Below are 24,110 nucleotides of genomic sequence, written 5' to 3'. Positions count from 1 at the left end.
AATTATTAGGAGAGGGTGGAAAGTAAGATGGAAGAAAGAGAATATGAAAGGAGGTACAGTAAAAGGAATGAAAGGGGTTGCAGCTAGAGGCCGAAGGAACGCTGCGAAGAACCTTAAGTAATGCCTACAGTGTACTGCGTGGGGTGCTCTAACAGCACTACACCACTTCATGGGCTCTAAGGTTATGAGAATATTTCATAAGGAAACTCATATTCTTCTGTATAATTTTATTCCATCAACAATAAACCATATACTTTGCAACAATATATCTTGAACACATGCACTAAAGATTATAAAACTGTGATATAAAATCTGTGCTATTAAAAATAAATCTTTCTTGGTAAAATACATCAGTTACACCATAAGGTCTTATATTTTCTCGCCATCACATTTAACTGTTCTAACAAAGCTCTATCTAACATGAGCCTAATAGAGGTACTAAAAATGAACACCTAGAATTGCTGGCAAGTCTGTTGAGGTTTCATTGGGGTAATTTATAATCACAGACGACCTCAGATTCCCTTTACAGCAGATCCTCAAGTTCACCTCTTCATAGGGTTCACAGAACATACCTCACCTCTCGCTTACACTTTGCAACGACTACTCTTCCTGACCGGGTCATCATCATTAATGTTTTATAAAATTGGACTATTCTGTCTTGTGCTTGAATACCCATCTGGTCCAACTTCCAAGTCTTTGACGATGCCCTTTCTCCTTTATTTTTATCGCTTTCCTATGAACATTCATCCTGCCACTTACATACATATTTCTTTTCTAATTTGACTTTCATCATCCCATCCTACCACATGTCCTAAACAGCCCAATCTTGCAAATCTCAGTCGACGTTGCCGCCTGCAGACACCCTATCTCTCCGCAACTCTGTGTTCTGATCTTCCCAAAGCACCCAACCCATGAATCTGGCTGAATCACAGCATTTTAGAGTCACGTCGATTCAAAATCTGCATTTTTTGCAAGCGTCCATGTCTTCTACGTCAAGTAGTCTGGGCCTCTACTCTGCTTACTAATGGGATGTGATACTTTATTTAGCAGTAGTCTAGCAACCTCTTTCTACTACACTTGTAATGTTGATCTTCTTCTTCTTGACGCAAGAGATTACGCGTCACATCGTGACAAAAAACGATCATTCTTACTCGATGAAACCTTCATATTTTTAAAATGCCTTTGGATATCACAAGCAAACCAAAGCAAAAGTGGTCAGTGACATCTCGACGCAAAAATTAGTGCAACATTACATTTCCTTTCATGAGGTAGGTGGCAAGGGAAAGAAAGTACCCATAAATAACCAATAGCAAATGATGAGGTCCCTCTCAGTATCTTATTCTGGTGTAATTGTGTCATCAGTCAGTGAGCCTGCAATATTCCTTCAGTGTCTGACTTGGGGAATATGTAACTCATTAATTCCTTTGAAAATAAAATACAAAATACTTCATGAAAGCTGCAAACCTCACTTTTCATTACAATGCATATTACAGCATTCTATGGCGTCAACGTTCAAATCAATAATGATTTATAAAAATTCATCATCATCATCGCCTCTAACAGCCCCTGACACAAAGGGCCTTGATGAAATTCTGCTACTCACGTCTTTCCTGCGCTTTGTCTTCCACAAATCTCCACAAAAAGATGAAATTTCTAGACTTCCCAAGCCAGAAATACCAAAAACTGACATTTATGAGGGGGGGCCAACATATAGTCAAACTCCAGGCGCCATAATCTTCTTTGTCAAACTAGTTGGGGGAAAAAGACTGAAGCTTTGAATCCCAACACCTAAATCTTCCAAGACTGGGTAAATAAAGATTTTTCCCTGAATCTGGAAGACATGTTTGATGTGTAAAACAAAAATGAGAATGTTAATCATGCTTCATCAAAGTAAAAACTGTCTCCTAATTCCTACATTGGGGTTTTCTTATTTTTCAAGTAAAGTACTTTTTCATGCATTTTATCTCAATTCATCTGTGCTCCTACGTACATCCCTACATTCTGTGTAAAGCTAGAATACCGTACAGGAATGTGACATAATTGCAGACAGTTTTGTGAAGTGAATCTTACAGTTGGCAGGGACAATCTGTGCAGTGATTCACAACATCTGCCCAAAAAGAGCAGTACAATATACTAAATACTATATCACTACCACATTTCTTAAGACTAAATTAACCCCACGCCCCTCCACTGAAGTAAGTCACATTTCAACAATGACAATCTACAATCTACTGCTCCAAAAGAGCAGTACAATATACTAAATATAACAGCACTACCACATTTCTTAAGACTAAGTTAACCTCACACGCCCTCCACTGAAGTATATCACATCTGAACAACGACACGCCACAAAACACATCAGAATTAACAACTAACAACAACGCTGAAGCTCAGAATGGAATGAGAAAGGTTATGCAACTGGCGGAAGTCAAAATCCTCTAGTAAGTAGTCTTGCGCGTAATCCAAGGCAAGTGGTCCAGGTCCACATTCCCCCCGCAGAGTATGACTCCGACTTTCTCGAGAGGAGGATCCACATCTCTGAGAGAATGAACTCCTGCATAGACAGCGGCGCCTGACGCTGCTTCCACGACGAGCTGTTGGGATAAGCAGTCATTCGTCAACCACATTATAATAGTACGGTACACTCTTAGCATAATACTCATTATATAAGAAGCTGGATTAAACAATAACTTAGAGAATCCAGCCAAGGCCTTTTTGATCTGGTTTCACTACTAAAGTCTCCAGGTAGCTAAAAGCCTCACGTCTTTTCAGCCCTCTGGCTTAAAGAGCCACTACAATGGATTAAACTTCCATTCAAAAAGAAGAATTCGCTGAACAAAAACCAAGGTGCATTAGCATTAAGTCTTAGCAACTTCAATACCTCTTTTCAAGTAAATCTCACTGGCTGGTCAAGAGAAGTACGAGGTAACACTAAATCCCATTTCTTCTGTGGGGTTTTCTCTTAAAAAGACAATGAGAAATTTTCTCTGTGCTTTGGTAACAACTGGTTGGAAGTTAGGAACCATTTTTTCGGATTTCACGCTCTCATCTCACCACTTTTTCACCCAATCTCAATAATCCGTTATCCATATTTCCCAGGTACATATTTGCCCCTTAATCCCGATGTTTTCTTTTTCTCTTCATGAACAGTCAGCCTGTCCCTATTTGACCAATCAGTCAACAGCTGGATCAGATGCACCAAGCTACCAGTATGAACACAAAACCCAAATTTGGAGTGGTCAGGCACCCTCCATTGGGTTGATGACATCACTCACCGTCAAGCTGGAATCTGCTTCAGCTGACATCCAACATAAACAGATTTTCAACTACAGTATCTAAAGTAAAGTAAAAAAAAAAAATGCCTAATGTGGGACTGAAAGGAAATGTCTCCTTAAGGATTGCACTAACTGCAGAATAATTATCGTCACTGTACCATGGAAGATGAACTGCAACCTAGATCTGTAGCTGTACCATATTTTTTTATACTTTCAGACAGTTCTATCTCTTGCGCATATACTATACAAGACACATTTCTTTTTTCTAAAGCAAAGCCTCGTGTCTATGGGGGTGGGCATGAGCTACTGTTGTCCCTACTGTGATAATTTATCTCACAGTCTAGTGTCTGACAGAGTAAAGTCAGCTTCAATTACAGAGAGAGACCGCTATCACTTCCAACTGACGAGTAAGACTGTCTAAAACACTGGTTTGTATTACGAATAAATGGACACAGATTTGTAAAAACGAAAAATAAAAAACTATTTGTTTTTACTTCTTTAACTTAACTTTCTAATTCTCATCATTAATTCAACTCCTCTGGTTCTAATTTATCCTTATTTGTAAGTATACCTTCCTCAGTGTACATAAAATCTTAGTCAATAAGATAATGGCATTTTTACACTATTTCACACATTTGCATAACAACAATGATAACTGTAAGAGTCTTTACCTTCAAGCGTTCGAAAGAGAGTTTCATCCCCTCGATCATCTGGTCATCGTTGATGCTGCAGACCGTCTGTTCGACCAAATCGCAGACAATGGGGAAAGTTAGAAAGCCAAGCTGCAATGTTAAATAAACTCTTAGATGCACGTATGGTAGTACAGTAATGGCTAGTCATATTAAATCACACTTTGCTAAGTTAACACTTCTCAACAAGAGGAATCTCAACTTAAATCAAATGCATTGATATCAAGAAAATATTAAAAGCATAAAATTAGTATCCAAATAATTGTATCTATTAATATATCATTGAAATGCAAGTGAGTGCATTAAGCCAACCTCAAAATACAGCACACTATTTAAATATTACAGCATTACATTTACAATGGCTTAAGATTGATCACTCTGCATTTTGGATAGCCATTATTAGAAGCCAAAAAGGTATTGCAGACGTTCTACTCTAGAAGAAAATTTACAGCCTGTCCAAGAACAGAGATCCAAGGAGTTCTAAGGTTTAGCAGCTTTATAACAGATCAATAAAACATTCACATTTGCCTCATGATTCGAATTTTGAAATCCAAATGCCAGTAAGATCCCCAAGTTTAAAAAGATCTTGAAAAGCAAAGCAAGGCAGTTGGGACGGACGGACGTATGGTACAAGGATCAAAAACCCAGGGACTGCGGCCAAGACTTTCTTTTTTGCTTACAGTGTATTATGTAACCTCATGAAGGCAGCCTGGTGCTAAGTACTGAACATTTCTACAATATGAACGATGTTATCAAATAGTTCTTAACCAGATGGCTGAACCAAACTTCTGGACAAGGGGTAGCTTACGGCTTCCTCGGGAGATGGACGAACACTGGAGTAGCTCGTTCAATAGCCAGAGAAGTAAGAAGAAAGGCCTGCTTCTTAAAATACCTAATGTTTGGAACCCTTTACAATGCATGTGTGAGGCCTGTACGGGATATCGACATTTACAAACAAAATGGATGAGACATTGAAGAGTTGTAACTACAAAATGCTAAGATTTTGACTGGAAAGCAGAAAGCACTAATTAGAAGGTTGCAAGGAGATATGGTATTCAGAGATTGGAAACTCAATGAGATCTTAAAAGCTGAGATAGTCTGAACATGTGAACATGTGATGAGAAGGAGAGATCAGGAACAGTTAATCAGAGAAGTGGAGCTATGGAAGTAGCAGAATGACGAGTAGAAAAACCTAATATTTGTAGAAAAATGCAAAGATGAAAACGTTGACCAGACAGGAATTCACACAAGTGCAGAAAACAAAAATAAAACATGTCTAACCCCACAGAATGAAATCCGACATAAAAGTGTTACTCATAAACATGGTTTTAGTCCTGGTGTGCGCATGTGAATTAATTACCTCTGTAATAATGAATTCCTCTCTCTCTCTCTCTCTCTCTCTCTCTCTCTCTCTCTCTCAGTCCCAGGTCAAACAGAAGATATTCTTCTAAAATGTGAATTGCGGTGATCGCCTACGTTAATCTTCGCTGGGAAATTCTTGTAAAGCTGTAATCAGTACTTACTGAAGTTAATTTTAGTACAACAGGTAAACTTTGCATTCTCCCAGACACATACAGTACCATTAATCAAACAGCAAACTTAAGGTCAAGAGTTCATTTATATCAACAGCAGACGAAAGTCAGGGTGCTGGGAAAGAGTGTGTGTGCATCTGGATGGTCTGGTTGAATTGATATATGATCTGGGTTCCTTGGCCTACAGGCAGCCATCAGGAATTGACTACTGGGTGATGGTCATTTGTGATCCTAGAGATTCACATACCCAGCGTCACTTAAAGAAGAAAACGTCTATTCAATTACAGTACTATTATGAATTTGTCTGAGAGGACGAAAACAGAATGCTATGAAGGAGTTGGACAGCCAAGATCAATGGGAAGAGAAAGAACATTGCAAAAAATCTCATGTAAGGCACAGTGGGCCAGGTCCTGCCACCAACTTCCCAGAATGGGCTAGAAAAGTCGATTCTACAAACATAAAGAACAACAAGCTATGAGATCTGAAATTCTTTTACGAACAGATTACCGGTGTTTCTCAGAAAAACAGACGTGACAGCAGCCCTTAATACTGTCCTGAGAAATATATACAGTCTCTCCAGACAAAACACTGAAAACGTCAGAACAAAATGCTGATGACTCTATCATAAAAGTTACCAAAGATATAAAATGACATCAGTAATCAAGCTTTAAAATAAATCACGATTGCTTTCCAATGGCGAGAATCATATCGTGAATGTAACTTATACAAACAGCAAACACAAACAGCAGATGTTAAGCATGCAAACCTAAATTACCCAATGATGAATTACAAAAAAGTAGCTAGACAGTTACATGAAAACAAACTACTGTGCTGTAATAATGCATGATCACTGCACGCTGAATTGAGATGTAAGTTTCAAATCATTAAGACAACCAAACACAATCGATAAACAGGTGACACAGGTTCAAATCTATCTGCTATGAAACATCAATATTCTTGACTCTAAGCACAGATGAAGACCAAAAACAATTTGTACTTGTAATGTGTAATGTTGACGTGAATTTTAAACGTATGAATGCTATAATTTCCCATTTTTTTTAAGATCATGTGAAAAGCACAAACAAAGAAAAACTAGATAATACATAAATGAATCAAAGGCTCATGAGATTGAATGATGGCTATTCAAATTTAGGGCAAAAAGGATAAGTTTTTAAAGTGATAGTCCAGTGTTCATTAATAATTTTATGATAAACAGGAAAATCAGACTCAAAGAAAGATTCAATTACAGCAAAAACAAAGTTGGAAGTATAGAACAACGAAATAAAATAAAGGATATTATGGAAACAGAAGTCTACAGTATTTTCAATAAAACACTGAGACATACCTCACCTGCTCAATTCTTATCGAATCGGCTATAGTTTCTAAGAACTGCGGAGGGTCGGGCCATAGCCGTTCTTTGCTTTCAAGATTCTTCTGCAATTCTTTACCCTCTGGTTCTATCGCATACACTGTAGGGTACATATACCATATTCGTCAAACTCAACGTAAGTACATCTCTCCTAATCGCTACAGAAGTTTCATCAGTGACTAAGCCACATCATTTGTTAGTTTGCAAGAAAGGGTCATACACAGTGCAGTAAGGTACAAACAAAACAAAAAATTACTTCTGTTACATAGTCTCAGAGAGTCAAAACAGTAAATTTCTAGATTAATAATGGCAGCAGTCACTAAAATGTAAGGCCTTGTTTGGGTCAGACGGCCCATTTTCCCAAAGTGGAAACAAGAGCAGTTGATTGTGCGTTGTTAAGATTAGTGATGACCTGTGTGTTTCTCCCACACACAAATAAAGTAGAAAGTAAAACATATTTATCCAAAATGGCAGTTCTAATTTACTTAACAGGAATACATGACATACTTCTAAACACAATGCTGAACTGATTATTTAAAATGTAATATCTTTTCCATCAAAAAGTGGTGCTCTCAAAGAATTGTCACACTAAGTAATATCAGGAAGTTCTATGTACAAATTAATAATACTTAAGAACATTTATATATTAGAAAGTAGTGCTTTTTCATTAAATAAAAGATACACAATCACACAACAATTGTCATCTCACTAAAGACACTCCTACATAATCTAAAGAAGTATTTTTGAGTCTTGGAAAATGGGCCACTCAGAAAGGAAAGCAATTACATTAAGATCCATCCCCTGGAAGTATTTCCCTCTTGGAAATATATCTAAATAAAATCAAATACCTGTACACTGGTCTATGCCCCCCAACACATGGTACTTCTGTAGCAACAAGAGTACCACATGTGGTAGATGGCTTCAGACAGGTGGAAGGACACTGATGTTCCTGTTAACTTACAGTTCCTTTTCTAAAGTCTGGTTATAAAAATTCCTGCCACTTCTGAAACAGAAGGTCCTAGAGTCATCCAGGAGGAGTTGCAACCATCAGTTATCCATTGATTGACTAAGAATGGAAAAAGTCCACAGCAGACTGGGTCAAATGTTCACACAAACTGCTAACATGATCTGAGATCATCATCAGAAGGATAACAACTAAAAAACTATAAAAAATACAAAAACTGAGGAAGGGTTAACACCTATTCCAAAAGGAGTTCTGAGAGCAAAAGGAAAGATGAAGTGTGACTATAAACTCAGGCCTGACTTTGAAAGCTTCGCTCGCTAGGGAGGAAAAGGTACTTACTTCTGCCCTACCTCTGAATCAGTTCATATACAAACCTTCAGTGAATGTAATGATAATGAAAACGATAATACACATTTTCGGAAATCGAAAGCTTTCCTTTTCCAAAGTTTCCCACACAGGTGGATTAATCCCCTTTCGCTGGCCAGCAGCCTTCACCAGAACCTGTGATGTTGTCCACTTGGCTATATAAGATTATTTACCCAAAAAATGTCCTAGCCTTTCAAAGAGGTAAAAACATCTAGGCAATTACCAGGCTTATTATCTGACAAATAACTGTATATTTCACATATTCTGCAATAATAACAATTACAATAATTATTATCATTATCAACATATTTCTCGTGCACTTACTTAATGGTGTATATGCAACCATTTTTTTATTCTCCTCAAGATTCCTTAGGGTTTTTGTAAGGACTTCTATGATGATTATAGAAGGTAGCCCTTGCTTCACAGAGTTATATGGACAGAGGTGCCTCAAAGACTTAGTAGCCCATCGAAGGAGACAAATGAACAATGGAAAAAATAATCACAGTTGTGTGTCAGTCACTCTGTCTAATCAATTCTTGAATTGGTCAGCAGTGGTACTATTCACAACCTCTGCTGGTGCTCTGTTCCAAAATGAGGCTATTTATCATATGAGGAAGTTCACGAATAGTGTTGAAACTTTTTAGTTTCACTCTTCATCTGCTGGTTCTAGTTTAGTTACTACTTACGGTAGATTCCTTCAGTCATTTATACCTATGAGTATTCTCAAAAGGTTCTATCAACTGACCTCTTCATCAGCACTTGTCTAAAGTATAGGCTGAGGCATAACAGCCCCCTCTGATATCTTAAGTGCCTGACTGATGGTAACCCTTTGGTGCTAAACTCATACGGTTCACCAAAATGATTTATGAAAGATTGTTAGTTGCACAATCTCACGTACCAGTGTCTGAGCCTGCCCAATGAAACCATGACCTCACAGGTATTTCAGAAACTTTGAATACAAACCTTTAAACTGCACTTCTTAAAGATAGTGATCATTGCTTTAAAACTGGTTTTCATACCCAAGCATAGCAGCTGGACCAATTATGGAATTGCAATTACGTCATGTTCATACAGAGGCCTTCTAAAATGTTAATGGCCCTTGAGGCTTGTTCTACGAGAACGTCCGCTCATTTTGAAAAATAGTAACCTTCAGTAACTCCCTGGACATTAAGGTCTGCAGAGATAAAGACAGCAAAAGGAAAATATGACTAAAAGGTGGAGAGGTTTCCCTAATTGAAGGTCTGAGTTACATTACAGGGAGCGAGAATAACTGAAGGAGCCAATCCTTCAGGAGAAGTAGGTAGCATCTACTATCCACGAGCAATGAAGGAGAAAGGGAAACCAGCTACAGATGGCGAGAATATACATTTCTTCACTTGGAAAGAGAAGAAATACTATGCTCTGACTTATACTAACAATCAAGGGCACAGGCAAGTCTGTGCTTGTCGAGAATCTATGACACTTCCAACCTCATCTCACATTCTCGGAAGGTGACATCAGGGGAATTTAAGTGTTTGGAACTATGCCAATCATTATCATCATGATTATTATCACACAGTGGTTTAGCACATGCTATGCATCACGACCACAGGATGGCAAACAAGCGGAAACATGGCAATCGAATTTTAACTGCCAAGAATCATATTACATCCCTGAAGTTAACTACGAACTCGCTGTTAAAAGTAATTTAAATGGAGCAATGATAAAATAGACTAAACTATGATGTGAGTACAAAACTCACCATGTCGGTAACAGCAATTTGCAAAAATTTAAAGCAGTAAAATAAATGATTTTAAAGACATTCCCCATAAAATATTCAGAAGCTATCGTAGTGAAATGATGGTAACTCCACTGAGTTCAAGAGAGTGAAAATGAATCACTGTATATAAATACACAGTAATCAGCTGCAACAGTAAAGGTGATTTTATTTTGTGAAAAGTGAGGCATCAGAATGTAGACTCCTTGTTAAGAGAGTGAGTTGACCATCAACAAAAAGCACTGATAAAACAAATACTGTAGTCTGAAATTTTAAAAATTTACAACCAATAATTTATCTATAAATCAAGAAACATTTGTAATTTCCTACCCTGGCATCTTTCAACCAGAAATACATTCACAAAAGCACAATTTTTACAAGATCAAAACACATCCAAAGGTTTGGTGAAAGACATTCCAGTAAGCTACACACAATTCTTTAGTAAATGAATTCCAAGCTCACCTCACGTTAAAGGACACAGATGCATAAACTACAAGACACGTAGCAGGTATAAGGCTACTCTACACAAGGATTATGTACAATAACACAATGTACTAGGCATTACCAAAGAACTCCCACCTGTTGCGTTCGGATGGCATCCGCTATGGTGTTTATGAACCTGGGCGGATTGGACCACAGCCGTTCTTTCTGTTCCAGGCAACGCTGAAGTCCTTTTCCGTGCGGTTCCACTGCGTACACTTCACATACAACGACAAGCATAGCATCAAAATTCACAAAAGACGATGAATGAAATGCAGGCACAAGACGCCTAAGTAAGAACACATCTCACAGATTGATGTACCATAAAGTTATGGACGTAATTTATGCTGTATACTCCCCACTGTCAGTTAATTCTATGTATTTTCACAGACAAGGCTAAACCCATATATAACTTGACTATCGGACACCCAAGTAAACCCACGCAAACGTCAGTGTATGACTAATTTACTAAGAGTAATTCAGAAGAGCATTAATTTAAGAATACATTAAAATCAATCTCCTAGATACACATACTTATGGACTTAACATAACTCCGTTTAACTTCTCATCAACAGCCATATTCTCTTCTTCTTTTAGAAGCATCTAAGACCCCTTTACTTCCCAGCAGCTTCTCGCAACTAAGATTCATCTTGTATCATTCACATCTCTTAATGGCTCCTCCCTTACAACATAATCACAGTCAAATATTTTTACATGTCTTCATATTGGTCATATCCCTTTCATCATCTAAATGTATGCAATTGATAGGAATTCTTACAATTCATAAATGCAAACCTCTTGTTTTTTTAAGCCTTGCAAATGGACAGACAGCTATGTGCAACGATGCTGTTCAATTGGGACCCCAAAAGTTCAAGCTAAGATGCAATGCATTACTACCCTATAACAATTCTCCTAATATTTTAATAATTTACTCATATTTTTATCTATTTATCTATTAATTTGTTAATTTATTTTTCATCTTTTAATAAATACAGTAATCTCTTTTGCGTGTGTTTCCTATCACCTTCTGTTAATTCCTTCGAATGAACACCTTAATATTCTTTGAAAGCTTCTGGAATTTCAAGTCAGTGGCCCCTTTGGTGGGCTTGTTCCATATGAATAGGGTTCATCTTCTGAATAATAATAAAATGCTTTGGGGCAACTGTATGCAAACTGAAGGGACTTGGATGAGAGCACTCCCAGTAAAATAAGTTGTTTAGATTTAGGCTAATAACTTTTCAAGAGACAATACTAAGATTACTAACTTTCTGTAACAAAACAAATCCATCGCCTTGGAAACACATAGAATACTTTAATTTACATTTTACTTTTGCATCTCTGCACATTTTTTAAGAAAAACTATTTTGCTATGACATAAAAAAAGCAATTTAGTGAAAAAATGCAGCGAGCTATAAAAACATTTGGTCGAGACTCAAACACATATACTTTATAAGATTCATGAATGTGGATCAATGACTTTAAAAAATATCATACTAAACTGGTGTCCACGTTTACTGCATTTGAATGCTTCTGCAAAGCCTGGACTGCACAAATGCCAGAGGATTACGGAGGGCAACAAAACGCAGACCGAAAAAAAGACACGCTGGACAGGTTGGCTGAATGACAAAAACCTCGAGAGAATTGGAACTTTAAGATCCTACAACACTTGAAAATGGCTCTCTTATGGGCAAAGTCTTGCGACTTGGTGTGGGCAAGGAAACACAAAATATCTGTTGCTAGCATTAGGTGGCTGGTGTTGAACCTTTTCAATCCCAGTTTCCATATGATGGATAAAGTATGGTTACAACTTAAAGTAACTCTTTGCCTCCAGTCTGTTACCTATACTTTTAAGCATCCTAAATGCTTCTATCATCTGCCTTGCGATGGAAGCTCCTCTAACGAGTACGGCTTGGGGCTTTCTACCATTCTTTTGTATCCTAAGTGTCTGTTTGATAGCCTTCGCCATACAGCCAACCACTGCATTCCATAAAGTTTGCAATCATCTTTTTCCACAGTGGCAAACTGGCAATTATTGTATTCAGACACCTTCTGAACATTCTTTTCAACTTGTAAACAACATCCCCCTACCAAGTAGTACTTATTTAGCATTCTTGATTTTATGATCAGTGTATGACCTATTTTTTGTGACTTTTCATCATTTTTCTGTAGGTCTTTCTGTAACTACCTTACACCTCTATAATTACTGGCACTATCATCTTTTTTGTGTCATCAGCAACTTGCTTACTAGTTAACCAATCTCGGCCAAGGTCATTTACATAAATAACGAAGAGCAGCAGAGGACCCAACACCTAGCCCTGGGGCACACCACCTGGCTGAATTTTTGCCGGAGTGAGGTCCCACTGACGACAATTGTCATTACTTGGTCAATCTTCTGTCCAGTCTCCTATTCAGTCTACAGTAACCAGAGTCCCTACCTCTGACACTTAATCTTTTACATGACACCTTATTTAAAGACTTCTGGATATCCTGACACAGAATTTTACTGTTATAGACTGTACACTAAACATTTGGAAGAATTCTACTGGGTTGGTTAGGCATAATCTCCCACCATGGAATCTAAACTGGCTGTCTAGAATTAAACAGTTTGAGTCTAATTGTCACTTTATGATGTTCCTTTATAATGAATTTTATTATCTTTCCAAGGACTGAGGTCAGACTCATAGGCCTATACTGTAGTTCCCTAGTCCATCTTTAGAGTCCTTCATGAATATCAATGTAATATTCTAAAGTTCCCAGTCCTTCACTGCTTTTCTTTGCTCCAAGAGAGCTTTGCAGATGAGGAGCAATTTCTTATGCTTCCGTGGTCCCCTTCAGGTGGCATCCATCTGGTTTCTTGGAATTGTTTTGGTTCAACTTTATAATTATTCTCATTATAATTCAGCCTGTTATTTCTATCTTCCCCAATGGCTCATTTAATTGGCATGTTACTGGGACACTCAGAAATGCTGAGGCGTTTTCCTAAACGTACACACTAGCAAAGTATAGTATTCACTTGATGCAGCACCAATTTTTACATCACTGCTTTTCAAGACCATAGGAAACTTTCTTCTTTTTCCACCTTAGTATAATATCCCTACTAAACCACCGTGGATATTAAGACCTCCCTTGGCCTCATTCTTTTGCTAGATGCCGCAGTTTTGAACCGGCATACTGTTGGTTTTGTCTGAGAGCCACTTTTACATGGCATGTGTCCCTCCTGTAGATATTTTTTGGTCTCCCTTTCCAACCTTCTATAGTTGGCTTACTGACTGTGCAAATGTCCTTAGTCAGACCACAACATCCTAAGTTGACAACATGTAATGAAGAAAATTGGCCACAATAAAATCGGCACAATGCGTGATGTGCTTTATGGAAGCGTAATGCAGCTAACGGTATAGCAGTGATTAAAATAATAAGATGACAAAAAGAGGCCGAATAATGGTAAAATTATTTATCAGGCACCAACTACACATTTGCCTAAAGCCTTTCATTGTTTAACACAAAAATACCATATTGTTTGTCTTACAAATTGGGCATTTAGACTTTAGTAAAAGTGCTAGGTCTATAATTAGTATGAACACATATGTTTGAATAGGGCTAGCCTAATTAAACAACCCAGGTAGTAACATAGGCCTACCCAAATGCACTCCACAAGAATCAGTGATAGTAGACGACACATCTAAGACCTCCTAAAAGCAGATAAGATTGATAAAATGCAAGTCTAATGGACAAAATGCCACTGGCAATACATTATACCAGTCTGCAAACAAAGTTCACAGACCTCCTAACCCCTACAAAACTATATTCACAAACGTCCTAACTACTTCACAGACATCTTTACAACGTACCTCGGCAATTGTACTTTGTCTGTCGAGCTGCAATGGCAATCCCTGATATCATACCACCTCCGCTGACCGGCACCAGAATCGCGTCTAAATCTGGAATCTGGAATAAACATACACTCTTGTTATCTTTTGTTAAGAGTTATAAAAGTCAGAAAAATTAAAGGACTTGCTTCCTTTTTTTACAAATAAAAGAATGATTGGGTAAAGGGAAGTTTCCTTAAATAATGATTACAGAAGTAAAAGAAAATGGAGTGAAAAAAAAAAACTATATAATAATGACAACTGAAATGTTTAAAATTAAAATTCCAGTTGAAGCCTGCAGCTGGATATCATTTGGTTCTTCAATAATATCTTAAACATTAGGCCATTTGAAGACATCACTTTTGCAAACCAAGGGGTAGTGTGTAGCCTATATTTTGTTTGGAGAAGCTTTTATAAATTTTACACAAGCCTTAAACAATTATATCATTGTGGACCCTTTAGAATATTGCCTATATTTCTATATCTAAACCAGAATACTAACTTACTTCCCATGACACTAACCACATGTTCCAAATATAAGAATGGGGATACATAATCTGAACAGATTTTCTTATCCCTTGAAATACACGGATCTTTTTTGTGATTAAGTGAACACTTCACAGGTTAAAAACCTGGCATGGTGGTAGACCTGACAAGTAACTATTGCCCTTAGCACTTCCCAAACTATACCGCTTTCTGTTGTTTTATTTTTCATTTTTCCATGTGGCTTTTTGTGATTAGCTCTCCAACTAACCTACTTTTACTGCGAGCGAGTCATCCCTATAAACCAATTAATAACGACGAAAATAATATCAAAGGCACCGTAAATCCCAACAAATGATGATACGACTTGCAAACATTCCACCGAAAGACTTTAAAAAACGATTACAACAAACAATTTTCTTCCCACCTCTTCTAAAAGCTCCATGGCCATTGTTCCTTGACCTGCTATGACGTCGTAATTGTCAAACGGGTGAATGACTATTCTCCCTGTCTCCTCGGCCACTTCGTCGCACTTTTCCTTCCTGAAACGAGAGTCACCGGTAATGGATGATATGAGGTAATCTGGTTCGTACAGATGAAAGGGCCACGAGAATGGGGATGCCTTACATATAATAGGGTTGCACACGCTGTTAAAAACTCTTGATTAATTAGATTATTAGCCTGGAATATAATAGATTAATTAGTCAACTGGAAAGAGTTAAAAATGCGATGAGGTCATCGTATCAGTAGATACATTCACTCGAGCAATGTCATTTCATTCTGCTATGAGGCTTTTTATCTAACTTCCCAATGAATACACACTGCTGGTCGTACTATTCATATTCATATCGTACCTGGAGAAGCACATTTAAGCAACAAACCTAATTTACGATCAAATTTCAATACAATTTGTACCAAAATATGAAGAGTGAATGAAGATATCTTTTCCATAAATTAGGGATTCCATTTCTTTGACAATCACATAGGCAATTATTTTTTATCAACAACTTTCTAAGGGATTTTTTGACCTAACTTCTTATATTTTTAATTCTGTGCTCATTTCTTCACATAGCATGGAAGGTTTCTTTAAAATTCATAATATTCTATGCTTTCATTATGGCATTAACTTGCTCACCCATATGACCTTCATTATAAAAACATGTGACGGTTTGTTCCACTTACGTCAGCTTGTCTCTCTAGAGTGCCACATTTTTATTTATTTATCTACTTATTAATTTATTTCTTCTTTTTTAATAAGTGGGATCTCTTCTTTGTGTATTTCCCTTTACTTCCTCTTACTTCCTCCTAACGAACATCTCAATATTCTTTGGAAGCTTGAATTTCAAGTCAGTGGCCCCTTTGGTGGGCTTGTTCCATATGAATAGGTTTCATCTTCTGAATAATAATAAATAGCAATGAGCTGTTACACCAGCTATTCAGATTTCAGGTGATCTGCCACCAGTGAATTTCAGGTGGTCCCTAGTTTACGGTGGGGGTTCCGTCCCCGGTGCGCACCGTAACCCGAAAAGCACCGTAAACTGAATCATAATAATAATACGAATAAATGGCGCTTACGGCACCATAAAACCGGGTTATGGCGCTGTAAAACTGGGTACGGCGCTGTACAACCACTTACGGCGCCGTGAGCCAGCGCTGTAAAGTTGGAAAGCTGTAACCCTGTACTCTATTTCTCGAACGTGTTTTTCACACGCATTGTAAATGATTATCCTCACCTTGAAGCAAAGGTCGGGTCACAGTAGATCAATTCAGCTCCGTAGCTCTTGATGGCACTGCACTTCACTTTGGGTGTTCCTTTCGGCACCACGACACTGCATGGCAGGTTGGCGCAGCCTGGAAATCAAGCGTCATACGAAGTCGGTTTAAAGAGTGATGACGTGTGACTTTGGAATTTGCTTTGTGCTTTGGTTTTCCTGACTTTTCTCCTTCAGGAGGAATGATATCATTTATCTACATCAGCAACTACTAGGATAATGACAAAGTTCAAGATTAAAGGTACCAACTTCTTCTCTTTTATAAACGCCTTTCTTTTGGTGGTCAGTCCGGCAGTGGGAAAAACAAGCACTCGAAGTATAGTCTAGCCCCTAAAGGAAGTTACCTAAGTTACTGCTACAGCTTGCAAACACATTCTCTCTCTCTCTCTCTCTCTCTCTCTCTCTCTCTCTCTCTCTCTCTCTCTCTCTCTCTCTCTCTCTCTCTCTCTCTCTCTCACTTTTTGCAGCACTTGCAGACTATAATGGAATCTGAAACCAACCACCAAGACAGGATGGTTTGTATTCACAATCAATACAGGTGGAATCACAAACTCTCTCTCTTACTGTCTACATGCAGATGGTAATATGGATGCCATTTCTTCTGCCAAAAAATGTATCTAACAATTACACTAATTTTAGTCTGAACATATCACTTCTTATCTACTGTTATTTGTTATATCTGAAGAATTATGACTGCATTTAAAAGAGTTTTAGAAAGTTTGGTTTCAAATGTTTTGTGGCTACATATTTTCGTAATTCCAAACAGACGTACCCGTGCTCTGTCTTGTGAAGACCGTGTATGGAAACCCCTTGTTGGATGGACTTCAGGGGTTAATTACAGGTTAATTACATTCGTGCAACAAAAATTAAAGGTAAATCCATATTTATCAACCAAAAAACTGTAGAAAAAGTCAAGTTAGAAGGATATTGTCGCCGCAGAGCTATTACTTAGATCTACCCATATTTTATAGAATTTTTCCGGTTTCTCTAACGTCACATACAAAGATTTTTCCTACAACACACTTTCATAGTTGAAGATGATACAATCTTAATTTCTGCTGGAATTTCTTATAGGTTTGGGAACACACCTGAGACACGTACACTCTCCTCTCGTAAACAGAACCAAAGCATGACGTCGTTTTCGTATATTTAGCAAAGAACACAACAACGCACTCCCTTGCAACTCTGGTTTTACAAATCCTACGTCAATTATATCCTCAAGAAATGTATCACACAACACAGTAACAATTCTGTTCCCAAGGAACAATGTTAATGATAAGAATAAAAATTTGAATCTCACTCTACTGTTACTACTACTGTAATGTCAGGATAATACCAATTCTGTGCCTTAAGAGGTCAAACTGTACTTACTAGCAGCATATGCAATTGCCTGACCGTGATTGCCGCTGCTGTGGGTAACAATGCCTGGGCAGTCCGGATTGCGCTCCTTTTCCAAGAACACCTGTGGATGACAGACATAAGCATTTAACACTTATTTCCCCCATACAAACATTTTACAACAGTCAATTCATGGCCTTTGGGCTTTGCAAATTAGGAATGTTAGGTCAGTGGTCTAGTTCAACTATAAATAATAATAATAATCAATATCCTATCTACAAAAAATGGGAAATGAATAAAAATATGGTGTTAACAACCACTGACCATACCTCTGTAAGTTAAGTTCATTGAAGATATATCTCAGAAAAAGTAAATTTCATGATTACAACTGTCCCCAAGAAGGTGTTATTCCAATTTACGTTTTTCTTCCATAAGGCGGAATGGCTGAAATTTCGGGTATACAGAAATTAGATGCATTTTAGATTGGCAAAATTAGATCCTTTGTGACTGTGACTTCAAAACTGTTCACTCTGGATTGTTTAATGTTGTTCAGACATTCCCTACTCTGAAAACTAAAAGTTACGAACAATAAACAGATGCTAACTTGTTCATATGCAGAGGAATGCATATTATACTTTGTTTTTACTTTTGCAAATCTCACTAAATCAACTCAGTCAGTCCTGATATGAAACATTCAGTGAAAACAAACTGTTATAAAAAAATGAATCTCTGACACAACTATCTACTTATACTATAACTGTCACAACAAACGGAGAGCCTAAATACAGTTCTAACTTGTTTTTAAACGAACATACAGTGTAACCTTGGCAACTTGAGATTAGTGGCATTCAAGCACTCTAAAGTTACAGGGCTTTCAGACTTGGCCAGATTTCTCTAAAAAAACTCCTGGAAATATAGTACAATACACTACTCCTATATATGCATTACATGTATAATTGTAATTGCCACAATGCCTCTCTTCACTTCTCAAATTCTTTGTGCTTTTTGGGATATGCTTGTCACTACAAAGCCTTTGGATCCAAGTGCAAGATATTTGAAGGAATTATGATGTCCGGCAGTGGGAAATGAACCCGTGTCCCATAATCTCAACGAGGTCACGTTGTTGTATAATCATAATGAGGTTAAGTTGCTGAGGCCAGATCGGCAACGTGACGTCATTGTGATTATGGGACGCGGGTTCATTTCCCATTACCGGACATCATAATCACTTCAAATTACTTGCATTTGAATCAAAAGACTTTGTAGTAACAAGCATATCCAAAAAAGCACGTAGAATTCGAGAAGTGAAGAGGGCATTGTGACTATTACAATTACATATGTATCTGGTAAAAAGTGACCAGTAGATTCTATATACCTTACAAGTATTGTACACACACACACTAAACATTAGGTGCCTACATCAACAGCATTTACAATTTCCCTATCATCCTTCAGTACAGCAGCCCTACACTATATGAAGTGTCTACAGAACCACCGTAAAGCTTTCTGGACATAAAGGTGTGTATCTATGTACTTGAGCATGTATTTGTTTTGTTCTGACAGTGGAACTAATAACTATAATGTACTATAGTCTTCTCTTGTTCTTTCTCTTAAAAATCTGAAGGCATTCTGCTACACTTGTGTATGGATGTTACAATTGGCATGTTTTTAAAATGAAAATAATCATAATAGCATTACTGAAGTCATCACCTCAAAAAGAACTGTGGTAGTGTGTTTAGCTGCGTGAAATTGTAAAAGCTGGGAATATAAATGCTATAACTCTGAAACTTACTACTACATGTTTCAGTCAAAATCCCAGCTATATTATGAAATAAATGTACTACAACTTTCATTCTTGGTTAACTCACATTCCGAGTCACTGTATCTGATAGAACAAAGTCTCACTATGTTTCAATACTCAACTTACAGCATTGCAGGCCCCCGAACTTTGAAGGAACCAGTTTTCTGAAGATTTTCTGTTTTGAAATAAAGCTTCCTTCCTGCTAAGGAATCGAGTGCCTCACTCGTAAACACAGGAGTTCGATGGATAAATCCTTTGATCCTCCTGTACGCTGCCCGCACTTCCGTTATTCCAACAGGATAAGACATTCCTCACTGAAAAAAGATAAAAGAAAAACAAGGAGTTAGCAAGATAGAGGAAAAATAAATTCCATGTGCATAGACTCACCACAGGCTCTTGTTTATTTTACTTGAAAGTGTAGGCATGCATATTCCTCTGCAAATAATAATGATATTCATCAGTACTCCACGCTGGATGATAAATTGTTATAAAATATGAAATGTCATTTAAAAGAACTGCCAAAATAAAATACTTCATAAAACAATTCTTAGTGCCCCTACACAAATCCCAGAAACACTTATCAATCAGCTGTAACTAAGAAGCCAGGTAATCTGACCCGGTTCAACTTTTAATATCAAATGAAAATATTGCGATTTTTGTCTTTTACCACAAATTTACATTTATGAAGTAACATTGTAAAGCACCAGAATTAACAACACACTAGGCATCTATTATTACTTGTACCACATGTAGCAGCATTCATATTTTTAGCCAAGGTGACAGGTGACAGGTGACAGGTGGGAAGGATGATATATGGAGTACTGCGGTTGTGCCATCCTCAGTTATGACGAATACTTTCATTTTGCTGAAGCTAGTTTGGCAGCTTCTTTGAGCTTCCTTTCAACTCTGTGACTGTTAAAGGAAACTCAACATGTAAGGTTTTAAACAAATGAAACATGAAGTTTCTCTAAGTGAGTTTCTCATGGGAATGTTACATTAGGAAACTATGTCTAAAGCCCATAACTGAATGGGAACTTACACCCATCATCTTACATACACAGCCTAGACTACGGTCATGTTTGTGGAACTTAAGTACAAGAGCTGTTTAGGAGGACATTCTAATAGGGTCCACGGAAGACACCCTGGCTAGATAGGCATAATAATGGAGCAGGGTAAAATGACAATAGGAATGTGAAGTTAGGATTTTTGTAATAACAGGTAGGAGGCAAAGACCACATCAAGTCTTAGAAAGTGAATTTAGAACCATCTTTCTATATATATCATAGTTCAGTATGGATATTGTAGAGCACGGAGAAAATATACACTACCATGATTTTTTGTTTTTAATGCTATTGTAGATATCGCAAATGAGAGCATAAATGTTACGGCCCATCTGCTAAAAAAATAGCAATTTGGGGAACAAATGGATAGTAAGGGGTCAGGGCTACTGTACCAGGCATTTCTGCAGTTGATAGGCTACTTCAGTGGGAATATGACCTCACCAGACCTTGCCTTTTCCTAACCTAACCTTGAATGCCGTACACTAACCTGACCAGGAAGGGGGAGGGGGACTTTTAATACTAGCCACACTCAGAAAAAGATAAACAGTAAAAATTGTGCCGAAGTTTCTTCTTGAATTTTCTGTACAGAGTATAATCAAGGCCACCATCAACAGATCTATCTTTCGGTGGTCTCAGTGTAAAGCTGTATGAACCGCGGCCTATGAAACTTTAACCATGGCCCCTTGGTGGCCTATCCTATATCGTTGCCAGAAGCATGATCATGGCTAACCTTAACCTTAAATAAAATAAAAACTACTGGGGCTAGAAGGCCGCAATTTGGTATGTTTGGTGAGTGGAGGGTGGATGATCAACATAGCAATTTGTAGCCCTCTAGCCTCAGTAGTTTTTAAGATCTGAGGGTGGACAGAAAAAGTGCGGACAGAAAAAAGTGCAGACAGAATAAAGGGCAGACAGAAGACAAAGCCAGCACAATAGTTTTCTTTTAGAGAAAACTAAAAAAAGAGATGGTAAATATCCTGGTAACAGTAAATTTACAATGGGTTTTTGTGTAATTTCCATATAAATTTTAATAAGAAGACTTATAAACACATGATAAAACTCAAATGCTGAGTACTGTTATTAAGAGTAAAATAATATAACAATTTTTAAAGTAAATTGTATTTTCCCTAACTAAACAAACCCGAGGTCCTTTACATTAGGAATTACTTTCAGGCGTAGGCTGGAAACGGCCGTTAAACTCTTGAGCAAGGTGGTTAGGCAGTAACTACCGCCAGGTAGGTGGGGATACCCTCCTGCCTGCATATAAACATTCCAGTTTGCCTTTTGGTCCAGGTTCAGATTGAGGGGTGGCATGAGGTGGGCATAAAGTGTAAAGGACCTCAGGTTTGTATAGTTAGAAAAAATACAATTTACTTTAAAAATTGTTATTTGTTCCGACACAATATACAAACCCTCAGTCCTTTACATTAGGAAGACTCACTGGTTGGAGGGAGGAATCTGAGTGAGTCTCCTGAACTGACTGGAGTTCTACACACCTGGGTTACTCCTCCTGGTCGAAAGAGCGAGGAGGAGTACCGTGCCTCTGACATATTGATCGGAGTGTAGGAACTGCAAGATCAAATGTCAGATACTGGACCTTTTCGCATGAGTGAGGAAACGTAACTCCTACGAAATAGGCTGGAAGGATCTAGAGTCGGAGGCAGTAAGGAAAAGCCGAGATAGGGTTCCCTTATTGCCAGTCTCTCCTTCCTCCCCTTGCTAGAGGAAGGAGCGGAATTGCTCCTATGATTCTATAAGAAAAATAGAACGGGTGCTCGATGTGTAGTCTTACCGCATCAGTGCCAGTTCCAGCAGCTATTGGTTCGAGTCCTATTCTCATCCCTAAGGAGGAGAAGTTGGAGGACGGGGAAGGAGGGGGAAGGAGGAGGAAGAGAGGCCAGTCACTCTCGGAATCCTTCTCACTTCCAGAACCAACGCCTTAGGCGAGATGCTACTCGTCCTCTTGAAGGAACCGGGTAAGACAACACAACTTGTTGAGCAGCCACCACAGAGCCAAGGAAAAAGGGTCCCAAGGGTCTGTGGGCAAGACCGAAGGAAGAAGACAAGAGTGTGGTCTAAGAGACCACGCCTTGCTTCCAGACCGACAGAAACTTCCGGAATGTGAGGGATGGACCAAGCCATCGACTTCGTGAGCTCTCGGGTGAAAGGTACCGGTACCGTCATCGTCAGCTGCCAAGTACCTCCTTTGATCGCTTCACGAAGTCAGGAGGAAGATGTGTCCTTAGACACTTCTTCCTTGGGAGAGACAGTACTAGCAAAAACGTTGATGACATCCAGGTTAGGAATGTCGAGCCTTTCAGAAAGTACCACAGCTCCCAATAGGACAAAGTAACGAATGATCTGGATCATCGATACCAAGTCCGAGGAGGAGGGGAACAAGAAGGACTCGAACCCGACAGTCGATGCCAATGGATTCGGAGTCCACCTATGACATCCGAGGAGGAGTCGAGGCATGATCCCCATCCCTGTTCTTCCATCTTCTACGCCAAGGCCAGGGTAAGATGAGAGATGGTCCTAAGAGGGCATATCTCTATCCGACGACTCTTGTAGGGCGCGTGCAGAGTACGGACAGGAACCCTAAACGAGAGTCGCATGCCACCCAGGAGAGCACGACTGAAGAAACTTCTCGTCCGTAGCTAACTCTCGACTGAGGAGCAATAGGTTCAAGAAGGGACAGGCTAAGGAAACCTAATATAAAAGGAACTATACTAGCCTAACCTACCATAAACTAACCTAACCTAGTAGGCAGTGTTATTTAGCAGGGGGCTCTGCCCCCTGGACCCCCCAGTGAAGGAAACTTCACTTTTTACCAAAAGCAGGCATATAAAACTGCGCATCACTATAGCATTCCAGAAGGGCTCAGTTCTGAGGTTAATTATACTCGACTGTAAAAAATAACGGTAAATTCATAAGCAACCAAAATATTATAGAAAAAGTCAATTTCCAATACCCCATGCGAAGCTGTTCCATAGTTCTACCAAAAATTAATAATAAATTCGTCAAAATAACAGAAAAATTCTCAATTATAAACCACGCTAGATTTAAAAGTATATAAAATTTAGGACTATTAAATGTCACTCGGTCCCAGACACTAAGACCCTCTTATCTTACATCATCTTACCCCTTGTATGTCGTAATAATTCTTCTCTCTGATAATTCCCGTCGGTTATTTAATGCCTGGTTATTCTTCCACAGGATAATTGGTTGTTTTCCTCCGAAGGGGAGTGAAATATAAGGTAAAAATGGCAAATATCTCTCGTGGTTGAGATTACTCACGAAAGTATGTTTACATTTTGTTGCTTATCTTCCGGACGTTGGAGACAGGAGGGCTTTGCCA

General features: G+C 38.3%; 1 protein-coding gene across 1 annotated transcript; it reads right to left on the bottom strand.

Annotated features, from left to right (window-relative positions):
• Positions 1-212: 212 nt before the first annotated feature.
• On the bottom strand, positions 213-24,034 carry LOC136856414 (uncharacterized). The gene is given in 10 exon segments (XM_067134270.1): positions 213-2,594; positions 3,947-4,057; positions 6,847-6,965; positions 14,280-14,376; positions 15,208-15,322; positions 16,514-16,631; positions 17,924-18,014; positions 19,818-19,828; positions 19,831-20,005; positions 23,895-24,034. Coding segments are annotated over 9 exon segments (987 nt in total). The 5' UTR covers positions 20,000-20,005; positions 23,895-24,034; the 3' UTR covers positions 213-2,438.
• Positions 24,035-24,110: the final 76 nt, after the last annotated feature.

This window comes from Macrobrachium rosenbergii, chromosome 35, assembly GCF_040412425.1.
Source record: "Macrobrachium rosenbergii isolate ZJJX-2024 chromosome 35, ASM4041242v1, whole genome shotgun sequence".
In the NCBI taxonomy this organism is placed as follows: Eukaryota; Metazoa; Arthropoda; class Malacostraca; order Decapoda; family Palaemonidae; genus Macrobrachium; species Macrobrachium rosenbergii.
This window is presented reverse-complemented; position numbering and strand designations above follow the sequence as displayed.